Consider the following 17619-nt stretch of genomic DNA (forward strand, 5'->3'; position numbering starts at 1 on the left):
ACTTGTGCCTATTTTGAAGTCAGTGGCACTACTTTTGCAACTTTTCTTTCTTTTTCCTGTTTAGCCTCCGGTAACGGTAGTTACCAGAGGCTAATTTATTGAAACCTAACCACCAAAGAACACCGGTATCCACAATCTAGTATTCAAATCCGTGTAAAAATAACTGGCTTTACTAGGACTTGAACGCTGTAACTCTCGACTTCCAAATCAGCTGATTTGGGAAGACGCGTTAACCACTAGGTGGGTACCCACCTAGTGGTACACTACTTTTGCAACTACCCGGTGGGTACACTACTTTTGCAACTATATGAAGATCACTATCAGATAAGATGTGTACTGAAATTTTAACAAACATTCTGATTGTGGTATAAAACAATGAAATGATCTAGTTAGTGCCTTTAATTTTCTGATAAGTATTATACCTTTCCTCTAAGGTATTGGAACTGAGTTCTTGAAGTTTTTGAAAAACGTACTTGATATTTGATATCAAGTATACTTGAATGCCTTAATATTTTCTTTGCAGAATTTAAATATTTTCTTAGCTGTCAAGATTTGGTCCTTTCAAGGTCACTGTAAACTAGACTTTGTTACAGATCACTTCATACTACCCCCTACATTAACACAGACATTTTTCTCACGACCTGATGCAGAAAGATTCATTCTATGTCAAGTTCAAGATGGGTCAGTCCATATCAAATCATCCAGTCATGAAACACATGGTCTCAGAATGTTATGAAAATGTTTTTATTTGTTCTATTTGTCACCTTTATTAGCCATGTAAAATTTTATTTTGATATCTTAAATACTTTTTAAGTTATTAATTTTTTAAATTTGTTAAAAAATATGTTATTTCTGAGGCTTTTAGTAATTGTGACATTGATTTAGTAAAAAACTCATAACTTTGTCAATTTTGATCATATTACAATGGTTTTTTCACTAAACTTTTCAGAAAAATATACAGAATAAGGTAAAAATGAATTTAGCAACTTATCTCTTAATTTCAGCAGTAAATATAAACTCAAACCTGAATTTCATAATTTTTTTGAAGAAAAAACATAAAATTTAAAAATGCGATTTAAGATAAAAGGCACTACAGTAACCAAAGTATTTTTTTTCTATTTTTTATATAATCCTAAAATTATGAACTAGTAGGTTGTGAAAGAAAATTTGTGGATTTTTGACTGCCAGTATTTTTTAACACTTAAATAACACATTTTACTTCCTGAAAAATGCTTATAATGGTTCATATAAAAGATAGTGAAATTATGTTATGAAACTTTATTTGATCTGAAGTTGTTAAAATATTTATGATACAATCAATTTATCATTGATTTTAGAATTATTATAATTACACTTATTACATTGTGTAAATAAATACAGATAATGCCAGGCAACAAGAAAATGTAAACGATAAAGATTAAGTAGTTGAGTCCTTGTAGGTGTAGGCTTCATTAAAGCATGCTGCTTGTTCTAACATGATTAATTCAGGATTCAACATGAATACCCTCCTCCACCTCCCCAAACTAAAAGCAAATGCCTTCACCTATTAGTTTATTCGGATTGTGATTATTAATGAAAGTTTTTAAAGTGTATTTATTAAAATGTTTGCAAACCAATCTGAACAGTGTAGTGCTGGAAGAGAAAATTGAAATGAATGCCATAAGTTGAGTTATACACAACAGACAAAGCTGGTCAGCTGGTCAGAACAATTAATCTGTGTCTGAGCATCATAGAGCAATTCTCTTAAACTCATTTGAGATTTATCAAAAATTCTGTATGGACCCATTTCAGTCTTACAAGAAAAAAATAGCAAAATCTTTAAGAGTAATAAGTTTGGAACTCTCCCAAAAAATTAACAATTTACAAAAGTGTGTAAAATCAGCTCCTGGGCAGAAAATGTGTGATGTTTGTAGACAAAAAGTTAACAAACATGATACACTATTGCATGATGAAAGTGAAATTGAAGAAATGGTCAGTGATAGTGAAGAGATAAGCAACTTAGAACTATCTATTTCTAAACAACAGAATTTGCAAGAACCAAATTCATCCATGCACAATTTAGGGGAATCCCCATTTAAACTTCATGGAATCCAAATTAAGCTATGCAAAGAGAAAAATTGAATCTGTTACTAAACATTAAAGTCAAAAGTAAGCAAGTTTTTAGAAAAGGAATTTAGCAGATGAATCTTCACTTGCATTGACAAAAGAAATTGAACAAAAAGTAAAGGATATGGACAGAGTAATACACTTACTGCAAGAAAAGCTTAATGTTATCACTTCACAAAGAGAAAAAGCCCAAGGGTATCATTGGACAAGCAACAGCTGTTTTCTTCATCCAGTTGTGATCTACAAATGTCATGAAAACAATAAATACCTAATAGTTTCCAGTTTGTGTGTAGTGTCTGATGACTTGGAGCTTGATGTACCGTTTGTTCATGAAACACAAAAGGTTGTTGTTGAATACTTGAAAAAAAGTTTTCCAAGATGAAAAGTATAATTTATTATTATAGTGATGGATGTGCAGCACAGTATAAAAACTTTCTCAATCTGTGCCTTCATGAAAAGGACTTTGGATTAAAAGCTACAGGTCTTTTATTTGCCACCAGTCATGGGAAGTCACCTTGTGATGGTATTGGTGGCACTGTCAAGTGCATTGTGACAAAAGCAAGCCTCCAACGTAGTCCCGGTAAAGCTGTTGATAATGCCTAAAAATTCTTTGATTTTTGCAAGACAAAATAGAAAACATAAAATTCAGAATGATTAAAAAAGAAACAGTGATATAGGCATGCCAAAAACTAGAGTCTCGTTTCTCCAAAGCCAAGATAGTTCCTGGGAAATGTAGATTTTTCACCACTTTGAACCCAAATCTGAAGACTCAATCGCAGCAAAACATAACAGAAATTCTTTTAGAACAGCTGATACTTCTTACATGATTGGTGTCAACTTGAACTTCAGAAAATTTTGTTTATTCTATTAAACAGGTTTTGTTGTAAGTTTTGATAAAAACTTCGGCACAGTCTTCAATTTTTCTGGAGAACATCCATCAGTAAAGATGTCTGATGTTGGTGTGCACAACTACATTGCCTGCGCTTATGATGCCAGTAAGTTTTTGGATTAGTTTTATCAAAACATGAAGATGAAGGTGACATTAACGTCAAATTTCTGTATCCCCATGGGCCTGCTCCATCTTTTCACTGGCCCTCAAAGAAGATATTTGCTGGATTCCTGTGAGCAACATAATTTCATGTGTTAGCCCCCCAGTCACAAAAGCATCCGGGAGAATGTATTATTTACCTGAGAAGGAAATTAGTTCAGTCAACCTTCAGTGCAACAAGATGTTAAAACAAATAAAAGTCCGTAAATAACAAGGTATTGGTGTTTTGTTCAAAACAGTTTTATTGTAAGAAACATTTCTGTAATTCCACTGACATAACAGCTGTAAATAGTAAATTAGCTTACATCAAGACTTCTAGAAGACTTTGTAAGTTCTTCATTCATTCACTGATTTTATTGAATTCGTTGTATGTTAACTTTTAAAGTTTAGTCAAAATTAAATTATACACTTTCAAGTCTTAATGTTTAAAAAATGGTACCTTGTACACAAACTTATGTATGATTTTATGTGCTAAATTAAATAAATACAGTAGGTAATGTATATTTTAGAAATTAGCCATAAATTGGTTTGTAGGATCTTGATACTATCTCAAGTTGCATCATATTAATGTGAATTATTTGTCAATTGTTTCATGATGTATTAAATGTATTGGCAGTCAAAAAAACACAGATTGTCTTCTAGAACCTATTTGCTCATACTTTTAGAAGTACATGTATAAAAAAAATACTGTGGTTACTGTAATGTCTTTTATCTTAAATCGCATTTTAAAACTTTATGTTTTCTTCCAAAAAATTATGAAATTCAGGTTTGAGCTTATACTTACTGCATCAGTTATGAGATAAGTTGCTAAGTGCATGTTTACCTTATTCTGTATATTTTTCTGAACATTTTAGTGAAAAAACCATTGTGATATGAAAATCAACAAAGTTTTGATTTTTTTACTAAATCAACGTCACAATTTCAAACCCTCAGAAACAACAATAATGTATTTTTTAACAAATTTAAGAAATCAAAATAAAATTTTACATGGTTAATAAGGGTGGAAAATAAAACAAATAAAAGTATTTTGATGCATTTTGAGACCATGGATTTCATTTTAATTTTTAGCTGGATGATTTGAAACGGACTGATCCCTTTGTGATAGCACATATTCATAAAATTCTTGTTATATTTATATTGGCTTGCAACCCCATCAGAGAAATAGATTAATTTTCTTTTATAGAAGGATGTTATTCTTTAATGTAATTAGTTAATTGAAGTTGAAATGCATAGACTGTTGTAGTATTATGTTCTACATGATCACTTATGATACAAAAGCTAAGGATCTTGACTTATTCTAAAACACAAATACTTACTTACTTTAAAACGCAAATGGATGAACTAAATAAAACACAACTGGATGAAATCGCCTGTTTACCACAGTTTACCACTGTGCTTTGTATTGTCCAACAAAGGAATAATTTACTGAAAAGTCAGCCAGAAAATTCATTCATCATCTGACAAGATTTATTTTTGTCTTTAAAAAATTTTTCTTGTGTTTTCTTCAGTCTTCAAATATGTCAACCAAGGCCTGTTTGCCTGGGCATCTTTGACATGTACCCATGATACAGTCATAATTATCTGTTTTGCATACCAAAAGATCTTCATAATCATCTTTAAGATTGGCACCATCAATCATCAACTTTATGCTCTGGGGGTATAAACAGACAAATACATTATGAATACCAGATGCTCCTGCAGCAACACACTATTTTGGTCTTAACTCACAGAATTTTGATCTTCCAATTTTAATATAAGTGTTCTTTTTAAACTTGGAAAATAGCTTATTTAAATTAAAAAGCACTAATAGTTTTGTCTTCGAACCTTAGTACCATTTCTCTTCTATAAAACAATCCTATTTCCCAAGCATCAAACAACTATTTTCGTCATCTTCATAAAAACTTATAACTTTTTTTATTGTGTATTCGCTTATTACATTTGATGCTCTTCTTTTTTTGTAATTCAGGTAAAATACCTTATTCATTTACTAGGTTTCTTAATTTAACCATACATTCTGACACTTTAAATTCATTGCTAAATTTTATCTGGCTCAAAGAATTTGGAAGTAAACTGATAATTTTAATCTTATTCTCTTTGTTGGAAATATGACATTTAGTTTTTAGTTTTCTATCAGATAATCATATTGAGTTTGTAAATTTTAAGGATTGTCATCTGGATCAGAAGTAGGAATTTCCTTTCGAAATGAAACTTCTACATTTTTTTCTGATAGTGGTAGAAATTTGTTCAATATTTGTTTTCAAGGCTACAGATATTTTTTCTTCACAAGTCCTAATTTTACTAGCAGGCAATAAACCAGAGTAGCATAAACTGAATCTACCTTTTTATAGTTTCTGACAAGACGTAAAATTCTTTATCTGAACTTTCACCATCCCTTTCTTTGTCCACAACAAATAATTTAGAGTAACATGTGCTCAATGATATCCCTGATATAGGTTAGAGAGGAATGCGTATATTTGTAGAATAATGATCCGAAGTTATTTCTCTTAAGCCTTTTGTTAAAAGTTTTTCATGTTTTTTGAAAGGATCCAAGCAAAGCCATACAGATGAAGCAATTTTTTCAAGTATTTTTATTTCTTGGTATTTACAAGTAAAATGAGACAAATATTGGTAGAGGGGAAGACAACATAGTGCAGGCTCAGACTTGTACTACTTGCAGATGCTTGAGTGAGCATTTACAATCATGAACCTATGTACAGAGAATTATGACTCATTAACACCATTAAGTAACAAAACTATTAACAATATAAAATGTGTGTATGTATATGTATATAATTATTTATATATATAATTATATGTATATAATTACACAATAGTCATTCATTATAATATTTATTTACTTCTATAATTTAATTGGTTTTCAATTGCTTTACAGATATAGATTAACTTATTGATTAATGACTAAATTAATGTAGGCTTCTTTTTAATAATGACTTAATTTATTATCTTTTATAAACAATTTTTAATATTTAGCTGGCGTATGTCTTGACTTCAGAATTATTTTGATAAAGAGAAACTTTGTATCTAAAATAATTCAAAATTATATATTGGGCAGTCTGCATGCTTATTTATAATAAGATAATAAGTTACTACATTTATTTTTAAGAAAGGTGTTTTTCTTAGTTTAAAATACCTTAGAAATAATAGAATAACTCCTTATGCTCATTTACCCCGGATGTGGAAATTAAGCATTTTTTGCTCGAATTCACAATCTTTTTTATACTTACTTTGAGTTAAATCTCAAAGTTTAAATTTATACTTAAAAGTTTTATGCTATAGAGACCTTTTATGTGTGCTATTTTCAGAATTTTATCTGGTTTCCCAGCAGTGGTATTACAGCTGAAAAATTCAGATTACACTATTGATGTTTTATATAAAGTAAGTGTACTATATATAAAAGCACAGAAAAAAGTTGAGGGTGAGAAACTGTTTTTTCTTTTAAAAATTACCCTACAAAAATTGTATTTTGTTCATTGGCATTTAATAACTTTGGGCTACAAAGCATACATAAACAAAATCATATTAGGTAGATAAATAGGGCTTGATTTGTAGGTCAGGATGTACTCTGAATACATTGCAGTTTATTTGAAAAGTCCAGGACAACCTAATGCTGAGTAATTTAGAAAGTTGTAGGTGCCTGCAAATAGGAAAAACAGCGTGAGGCTTAAAACAAAAAGGGCTGCCATTTTTGAACCAGTTACAAGAAAAATTTTAAAAAGTTAGTTTTGACCAAAACATTAGGGAATGCTCTACAGAATATAAATTCTTTCTTAGATGATCAAGCAACCAATTATTTTTTTTCTGGACTACTTGGACTGGATTACCACCTTATAAAGAAAAATATTTTAGGATATTCAGAGAATAAGTTCCAGTGGGCTGTTTGAAGTACACACTTTGCATTACTTCTCTATTTGGTTTTTACAATTATTTAGGCACTTATTGCTGGGCATCAGGTGTTGGATTTTTTTACGGAACCAAGATATATCTGTGATGTGAAAAACATCAGGTCTATTTGACCTTATCATCATCATGAAACTGCTTCCCACCAAGGAAGCAGGTAAAAATATTAACAGCTGAAAATTACGTGTCTGTTTTCCCTTTAAAAATCTCAGTTGAAAGTGACCAGAATGCATTGCAGTTTTCTAACGACCTCAAAGATATCTTGGAACTTTCTTAATGAAAATAATTAGAGTATTGCCAGTGAAGATACACCTTTTTTGTTTATTTCTGAGCCTATTTTTCAAAGGATGGACACCAACATGGAAGATAATAGTTGAAAAAATTGTGCAAAAAATAAATAAGTAGAATAACATATATTACCATTTATAATGTAAGCAACAAAATTTCTTCAGATGGTAGTATTATATTATATTTCTTCAAATAGCATATTGTCAGTTCAAAAAAGTTATTTTACTTTTTTAATGATTTTAATATAATTTTAATAACCAATTAATTTTTATAGTCTCATTAAGACAAAAGTGGTTTTCAAACAAAATTTCTTTATTTACAAAATATAATTGCTATTAGTTGAAAACATCTCACATATTTTATACATCATTGCTGTCACTTCCATGCAAACTTTTCTCATCATTATTATTGATATTTATATCACTATCTGACATTTTTTCCTCATATCTGACATTTCATTATAATCATTACAAAATAATTTCACTAATACTACAAGGTAGTTGATCGCCAGTGAACCATAAAATTCATATTTATCATCATTATTTAAAACTCATTCGTGCTCTTCTGGTATTAACTGCGATGGAGTGCACTAGTGTCATCTTTGCTAGATACTACAAACATAACGAACTCTTATAATGAGTTGTTCAAATTCAGAATAGCAAGGAATTCGGAACTTTTTGCATCAAGATCTTTTAAATGTTTCTATTTAAATAGTTCATCACTATTTTTTATTTCATTATTTTTCAAAAATAATTTAAATTGAGCTTTATTAATGGTTGTGGATCATTTTGATTCTTACTAGTAATTCCAAACATTGGACAAATAAACTTTTCTTACTTTATCTTCAGCCTGTGACAAATTACTGAACTCTTTAAAGTTTTTTACATTTTTTCAGTCCTGAAGAAATTTAAATGGACACGGTTTTCCCTTTCTATGAAAGTATGGACTATAATCACATCCTGTAAAGGCATGAAATCCTAGTAGTGCTTTGCAGGGAGGTATAGCATTGTCTGCCGAGGGGGGGGATTAACTCATAAATTTTATTAATATTTATTATGTTTCGTTTTCCTGAAACTCCATATTCAATTGAAATATGGATTTAATGTTATGAAAATCTTCTATTAGTTTAACCAAAATATCTGTACCGGAATATTTTATTGAAATATTAGCATTACGATCAGTTTTACAAATATGAAACATTTTCGTATCCGAGTCTTCATGATTAGGACAAGAAAAGTCTTCATCGATTGATGTGAGTTGGCCATTAAGAACTTTGTATGAATAATGCTTATCAAAATTCACAAAAGTAGTTTTATCCTTAATAAATTCAACAAGGTGTTAATTACTCTAGTGATTTATTATAAAATTAATTAATACATTTTTAAATTTACTTTTGTGAAATCACTTGGAAAAATCTGTGAGCCTCGGTTGAGTTTCCCTGAAAATGATGAAGTCACAGTCAGATTAATAGCTTCCTCTTTGTGAACATTCGTAATTTTTAATAGGGTTGAAAGTATCGATCAAAAATTGAATGAATTCCGGATGAACAATTATTAGTGATGGTTTGGAATATCTTTCATAGAATGTAACATATAAAACCCATCCATTATTATTATATCAGGCATTAAAACTCAGCTACTTTCAACCTTTAAACATTTCATCAATTTAGATTTTTGTACTATGAATCGTACCATCTAAATTACAAAAAGATTGTGGAATGGGAGTTAAAAGGGTACATTAAAACCTTCTCAAGGTCAATATTTTGCTGCATTGAAGCCAGAAACAAATGTCCAAGTAAATCTCTCTGCAACCATACTTCTTTTACTTTGTTATTCACGATCATTCTTTTCTTCTGGTTACACAAGACAAAATTAAGAATTTTATTACAAGATGTATTCTCTTCAAACTGAAATTCAGATTCACTACATTGTGAAATTTTTCCTTCAACTCATCGCCTTTTTCTTCTGCACTCAAAAAAAAAATCAGCTACTTCATCTGTAGCAGATCATCCTGTTGCAATTTCATACAGTAATTCATTGCCCATCTCAATACAATCGAAAGGATTCATGTTATTTTGTATAACATATTAGTTTCTTCAAGTGAGTTAAAGTCTGATTGCTTTTATTTTTTCTAATTCTGAAGTAATGTCTTCACTTTCTTTAACCTGGCTTCATTGAAAACATATGAAATTATTTTTTCATCTGATGGCATAACTTCTAGATCATCGTGACGAGCAGATAGTGAATTTGTAAAATGAGTAAAACCAGTAAGTCTTCTAGCAGCATCAGCTTTTATGGTTTGTTCTAAAGTACGATTTACAGGAATTTTCGTAAAAGGTTTTTCTGTTCTTTTTACAGTGAAATCCCTTTTTTTAAATTTGCAGCTAACAATGGATGTGTTTCATTTACTAGCAATAAATTGTAATAATTGCTCAGTAACCATTTAGCATAGGTATAATTATTGAATATAAAAAACAAATTAATGAGTTTTGGAATAATAAATTTATAAAGTTCAAAATCACCAATATGTATACTTCAGGAAAAAATCAAGTAATAATTGAAAAACTCTGTATACTTCATGTAACATTGTGCAGTTTTAACAAACCAACACAGCACCCTGCTGTTTCATTTTGTACTGTTTCAGAAGCAATTTTGGCATCCAGCATGTTCACAACTTCTGATTGGTTTATTTTTTCAGACCAATATTGTGAAAGAAGTGAATGTGAAATTAGGAAAATCCAGGAACAAAGAGGTCATGGTAAATCTTCTGCTGCTTCCACCAAATTGCCATTCTCTAAAAACAGTTACTGCTGTATTTATCATCGTGCATATTTTTGCAACTTTCATTAAAAAGTTGTACCCATCTTCATATCATTAAATCACTTGTATGTTCACCATAAACATCACAAATTTCATAGTGAATTTAGGTGGTTTATGTTCCGTATATTTAAGAAATGATTCACAGACTGAATTTTATACACAGCAGGCTTCTTGATTTGCTTAGACATTACAAATTATGCTTCCCCCCACCCTTGATACAAATCGCAGACCAGAAGTGAATACATTGAAGTGTATACATTATGTACAAGCACTTGTATGTATATGACTTTTGCATCAGTGACTTGCCAACAAATCAACAGACTTGGGCATAAATTAACAACTGCAGGCAATATTTAAAAATTCAGCTTATTTAGAGTAATAATTTCTTCTACTGCTGTGGAAGTGTCATGACACATTATTTCACCACAGAAAGGCTTATATTAATTTATTGCTTTCCCCATCCTCTCTGATGCTTTTGATGGGTATAAAATACCAGAAATACAAGAAGCATCAGTCAGAGTCACTTTCTATATGAGTAATTAAGTTCATGTATACCCGGTGCAATAGATGTCATACTTATAATTTTTTTCTTATATTAGATATCTACAACCATTCTGTTTATTTTACCTAACATATACACAGCATGATTTAAGTAAAAATTCAACGACAAAGTAATATTGTCTCACTTTATATAATGAATATAATGGTTACATTATATACCATAACTATTATTTTTAGCACTTAACATAAAACAGGTACATAAATACTTATGTACAACATAAGTTTATCATATATGTAGTAATTAAGAATGTTTAATCTAATCAACTTGTGCTTGTTATTTTTATTATTTATGTTAAATGAATTTATAAATTTCAGGTAAATGGTCGTCTAGTGTTAGAAGGAGCATTAAGGATCTATTGGGGTGTTACTGGTGTAATTCATCTTAAGGAAGATGATGATCAAAGAACTGTTGTTACTATTCGTAAAAGAAATTCATGTAGGAATTCAGTCTTCAATGGTTTTGATGACAAGGTGCATAGTTTTTTTTTTTTTTTACTGTAAATTGAATTTGTAATTTATTGCTTAAAACTAGTTTTTTTAAATTTATTTTAAATCAATGTCCTGGTTATACAAATTGAATTCACTACTAACATGCAGAATATGTTATTGGACTATTACATTTAAGTTTGGTCTTATAATAGCAAAATACAATTAATTTATTAATGACTAATTTGAGTGTTGCCAATCTCATCTGTTGTTGACATAAAACAACATGCTGATTAATATTTGCTGGTACTGTGAATGTAACAGAAGACTATTGCATACAAGTCTTTCAGAGATATTGTGCATCAGTTTATGATGTAGATTAGGATTGTTCAGTAAGACATAATAGATTATGTAAGTTTTTCTATTAGTCTGTCGGTTTGTTAAAGCCATATCAAATAGCAGTAGTTGATATAACATGAAAATCATATAATTTCAAAAAAATGTTGTTGCCATTCTCAAGAATGAAAATCATCCCACTTCAGGGATTCTGGGAAAAAGTATTAAATTGTTTCCTGTTGTTTTCCTTACCAAGGCAAATTTTCCTTCTCGTATCACTATTCAGAGCACTACAAAATACTGATAGATATTCTTTCTTGTTAGTGACATTGTCCATCTGGCATAAAAAATAGTTATATTGTGAGTCTCGTTACCTTCTAAGAAAACAAACCTATCTAATGTCTCTTTTACTTCAGACCAACTACACATCTCACACATAAGAATGTCTGAAATAAATAGTGTAAAGAAAAATATTTATGTATTACCTTATGAAATAATGCATTATGTAACTACTTTTATTCATTAGAAGAAATTTTTAATCTATATATTTCAAATTAATGTTAAATAAAGCTATCCTTTATATATATTTCTACTTAAGACTGCCATTTTAAATATTTGTGTGAATGTGGAATAATTTCTTCTCAGATTAGGAAGAAAAAGGTATGTTGAGAGGAGTCTCTTGTACCCATCATAACTTGGATGAACAGGTGTTGAATGGATGAAAAATTCATTAAACCGGTAGTTTCTTTTTATTCTGTATTTAAAAATATGCAAAAAAACTTGATAGAAATGCTAATCAAACAATACAGTTTCAAAAACATTTAAATTTACATACCAATTTTTTTTTTTTCTTAACTAATTGTAACTTGTAAAAGTTTTATCACCATGAAATGAATAATTTAAATTATTCTTTTATTATTAGAATTCTTTTTTCTTCTTTTATTATTTGTAGAAACCCTTTAATTACTGCTTTGGATAAACTACCTGATGTGCATTATCCAAAACAGTTTTCTTTAGTTAACAAAAATGTTAAGGAGTTTCAAAGGATACTTAAATCATAAAGTTATCTGTGATTTGTTTGCTTTTCTAATTATTGACCAGTGTTTTACCAAATCTAAGAAGACCTAAATTTGTTTTTACAAACATTTCTTTATCTAATATTTCTACTCTCCTAACTTCTTATCTACTAAAGTCACAACATGTTAATCTTTCTCATTTGTAATTACATACACAATTTAATTGTTAAAATTATGTTAAAAAATTGATAACATTTTACAGTAAATACAGATGCCATAAATAAAAACCAATAAAACTCAATAAAAGATGGATAATAAACGAACTAAGATACTAAATATAAAACAGAAATTTTTACTGGTAACGTAAGTAGAAGGGAGTGAAGAAAATATTGTTTGGCTATAACATGCCAAGAGATTATGGTACTAGCTTAGTCATGATGAAATATATAAGTGTGGGTTTATGGTGCAAGCTTAGTCATGATGAAATATATAAGTGTGGGTATGTACATTGTTAGGATCAGTAAATCAGTGAAAATATAAAATTTAGATAATATCATTTATAAAATTGCACAATACATTTAATCCTTTGCAGTCAGATGGTATATTTAAAATTATTCCACTGGGGTCGGGTGGCCAGTCGTACTGGCCATAGCCATTTTACCTGTCAAGCCAGAATTGTTTGCACAGTCGCGTTCCTTACAGCTCATACGGCTAGTAGTAGTGGCCAGGTTAAAATTCCTTGAACACCCAGATGGCTAGGAATAATGGCTACTCAAAACATATTGCTATAGAAACAGTGTATTTCTTTTGTGTTCTGTGATTAGTACTGTAACTTATCAGACAGTCTTTTAAATAATGTGTATTACATTTCCCAATCTTTTTTCAGTGCAGTTTTTTTTGTTAAAAGACCACTGTTTGCAGTGACAGAAAACCTGGGGAGAAAGCAAACAAAGCAAATTTTTTTGCAAGACCTGTCAGAAACACCCTGGACTATACATGGGCAAATGCTTTGAAAAATACCATTCTGAAAAATAAACCACGGCCTAGCTAGCAAGTTAAACAAATGTGTTGGATAATTTTCTTATACTCAAACATTTAAAAAGTTTCTTTTTAAATATTTTATTTTGTTATATCAGTAAAGTAAAAATTAATCATAACTGTGTTAAGATATTCTTTTTGTGTCAATAAAAAAAAGTTATATTGGCATTGTTTATTTAAAATTAAATGCCTTTGTAAATATTTAGGAATAAATGAAAAACAATTCTGAGCTGGTGGGGCAGAGCAGTCAAGATGGCAGCCAAGCCAAAAATGACAGGTAAGCGGCCAGTCCTGCTTACGGCCTTGGATGGCCGTCCAAGCTGTGAACACTGCTAAGAACTGACTGAGAACAGGCTGTAGCCAGTTATACTGGCTGTCTGATCGCAAAGGGTTAAGAACAGTTTTCTTTTTTTTTAATAATTGTGCAGTAAATTGCATAAAATATTTTACAATTTAATTTAGTTGCGTCAGTACCAAGAGGGTAAGTGTGAGTACAGCAGCTGATCATTTAAGAATAAGTGTCGTGCATATAAATATATATTTCAGAATAACCTTTTATATTATTTACTGTAATTTTATTTTTTTTTTAATTATAAAATGGCTCCTGCCTAATAAAATATAAAATTTTCTCTGACTTTAGATGCTTATTCTCAGCGCAGATGTAGACAAGTTTTGGAGTATTACTGTATTTATTATACTTTCAACTGTAGTGATATTCTTGCAAATTATATTGTTTATTTATTCTAAAATACCATTATAATTACTGTTACATATTTTTACTTTTTTTTATTAAAATAAGAAATCAATTTAAAGAACAAATAAACATCATAGTAATAATTCTGAATATTTCAGGAGTTATGAAAATAATTTATACTCTTTAAACAACTTCAATTTTTTTTATTTATTTTAATGGTGGATCATGAAGGTTAATTTTAAAAAGTAACAGTAGGTTATTTCTTTTTTAACTTTTATATTTTTGATAATTTTCCTGAGAGAGGTCTGATGTAAGCAGATCTTGTAGTATACATTTTATTTATTTGAAGTTATTTATTCTAGGAAGTAGTAGATGATTGTCAGAGTCCTGGAAATGATATTACTGATACTAATACTAATAACCATGATCAGAATGAAGAAGTTGATTCAGAAGGTATTGATATTGATAAGACTGATGTATCATCATCAACAGGTTCGTCTAATCTTTCTGGAAAGTGCCTAACTTTACCTCCTAAATTGGATTTGAGACAGATTGATTGGGATGAACTTGATGAGTTATTACAGGTCAGTATTATTGCTTTTGTTTTTAAATAGACCTCTCTCAATAGTAGGCAGCCATTTTGAATTCTAATTTTGTGGATAATTTTTTTTTTAAGTTTAATAGAGTATAAATCTAAAATTTTAAGTTACAAAGTTAAGTTTTGTCTCAGTTATCTTATATTTTTGTATAATAAATATCTTTGATATTATTATTTCTTCTCAATATATATTTGCAGAAAAATTAATTTTATTTATCTCCTATCTTTCATACAGTCGATATTAAATGAGATTGTGAAAGCTTGGTTTTGTAAAAAATTAGATGGTTAATGTAATTTTTAAAATTACAGTTTTATAATTTATTAGGCAAGGAAATAAAAAATTATGTCATTTTGTATAATTAGTGATTTTTTTTTTTGCATTGTTGTATATGATCATAATTCTTGAAATAGAAATCATATATGCTCTTTAACATCAATATGAATATACCCAGTAATGATGACTTACCAATTTTTCTACTCTTGCAGTTTAATAGGAAAAGATCTTTTCTGCGTAAAACTGTTTATTGAAGTTGGAGCAGGCCATGAACATATACATTGTATAAAGAATAAACTGTGAGTTTAATTTACCAAATTAAAAATTATTTGATTAAAACTGTAACATTAGGTTTTCCTAGCTTTTTATGTCTCTTAATATTTTTTAATTTTCTTTGTTTTTGATATGAAATAGTCATTTTAAATATTGCTATTTTAACAAGGAGTATAAACACTAATAATTTAATGCTGTGTTCCATATTTGTTTACTGATAACATTAGTAAAAAAGTATATAACTTTACTTTTTAAAAAAGTTTGTATTTTTGCTTCCTCATGAGCCATTCATATTATAATTAGAAAAGTTTGTTTGTAGAATTGTTAGTACTTCATGTTAGCAGTACAAACATCATAAGAAAGAAATGTAATTTGTATGATCTCTTATTGTAACAATAAAATTTGCAGAATTACTAACTCTAGAGAACAAAACAAAATTGCTATTATAGCAGATTTGTCTTGCTTGATTCTTAAACTAATAATGTGTATTTTAATTTATATAAAATTAGTTTACAAGAACATTATATTACATTTTATTTTAAAGTTCAGTGTTATTTACCACCTTTGTATTAGAATATAAAAAATTACTCCAGTACTATTTCATGAGTTATTTTTGATAATTTTTTAATAATGTAATATCATTTCAGGTGGAGCGTCATGTCGAAAATAATGAAAAATTATACCAAACAATGCCATGTAATTTAAATTTAAATACGAACTCTTTAAATACAGCTGAATCAAAAAATTGTAAAAATATAGATGATGAAGAAAATGGAAATTTAGTCGTAGATTTAAATGATACAGAAAATGATAAGACTGATCAGCAGCTAAATGATGATAATTCTTTTGTTAATCATGAAAACAAATTAATATCAGATCAAGATTCATATTCACAAAATTTTGAAGAACGTTTAGAAGAAGGAACATCTAATTCAGAAAATACTATTGACAGGTCCCATAGTGTACCTGAAGGATTTGATCTAAGTAGTGATGAGGACATTAATGAAAGGCGATATAGTGAAGATTCAGTAGTAAGAAGAAGAACAGGATCAACAGCCATTAAAAGACGTACTGGTGCTAAGCGGCGTTCTAGAAATGCTAAACTGAAGCGTCGTTGTTCTATAAATGGACATTTTTATAATAGAGAAACAAGTTTTTTTACACCACCTTTTGGAAGTCAGATGTCTGTGTGGGTTACTTCACTTGTTTCTACCCAAGAAGTAATAAATTTAATGTTGGATAAATATAAAGTCGATAGCAAACCAAATAATTTTGCATTATTTGTTGTTCGTGATAATGGTGGTCAGTATTTTTGAATTTTTTGTTTTTGGTTGGTTTTTATTCTTACTGATTTTAATTATAATTATACTTACCAGAATATGTACCTTGAATAGCAGTACCCTTTGAACAAACTTTATAACTTAAATTTTCTCTACTATTTATTGAATTTTTGTCTTCATTTCTAAAAAAAAATCACCAGAATTTCCTAGTCTACTGTATTCTGTAGTTTTTCCTCAGATATATATATTTTTCAATTTATTAGTTTATTGTGACATATAAAAAGCTTTTACACTTGATCATTGTCAGATACTTATTGAAATATTGCCATAACTGAATGGCTGCAGAAAACATGATTAGAATGAATTACTCCAATTAAAATAACCACCACTAGAATAGCAATCATGCTATACTTCTCAGGGAAAATGAATCTTGTTGTTGTTCGCTGTTGTTTTTATCATCGAACTGAATATATTTTTATATCAGCTAGCTAAACTGACAAGATACAGGTGACATCTGAGTTTTCAGTGACACCAGTGATGTTCACTACAGGAATATCTTATACAATGAATATCATTACTCTCTATACAGTAATATCATAAGAAACTTTTGTGCCACTTTTACTTCAATTGCTTTACATACATTACTGCTACAAAAAAGATTTTACCCTGAAACTACAGTTACACTTCTGTATAATAAAATACCATGTGACTGTAAAAAAGTCTATTAAATGGAAAATTTGTAACAGAATATTACAGTAGTAATACTGTAGTAGTGTAATTTTATTTACATAAAGAAATTTTCAAAAAATTTGTACTGTATATAAAAACTGTTATAAATTCTAGATTTAAATACTATATTGTAATTAATTGTCTTTCTTTTTTTTAATAAAAAAATGTACAATATTATATTAATCCAATAGTTTTTTTAATTGACAATAAAATAA

General features: G+C 29.0%; 1 protein-coding gene across 2 annotated transcripts in view; it reads left to right on the forward strand.

The window, feature by feature from the left end:
• Positions 1-17619, forward strand: part of Rassf (Ras association family member) — a 44256-nt gene that overhangs the window by 16378 nt on the left and 10259 nt on the right. Inside the window, exons 5-7 of one of the 2 annotated variants that reach the window (XM_075358893.1) lie at positions 11056-11211; positions 14613-14834; positions 16043-16697. In XM_075358893.1, coding sequence (XP_075215008.1) covers positions 11056-11211; positions 14613-14834; positions 16043-16697 — 1033 coding nt within the window. The remainder of the gene's footprint in view (positions 1-11055; positions 11212-14612; positions 14835-16042; positions 16698-17619) is intronic. The other variant, XM_075358894.1, reaches the window with a different exon arrangement.

Source organism: Lycorma delicatula, chromosome 3 (genome assembly GCF_047948215.1).
Source record: "Lycorma delicatula isolate Av1 chromosome 3, ASM4794821v1, whole genome shotgun sequence".
Lineage (NCBI taxonomy): Eukaryota > Metazoa > Arthropoda > Insecta > Hemiptera > Fulgoridae > Lycorma > Lycorma delicatula.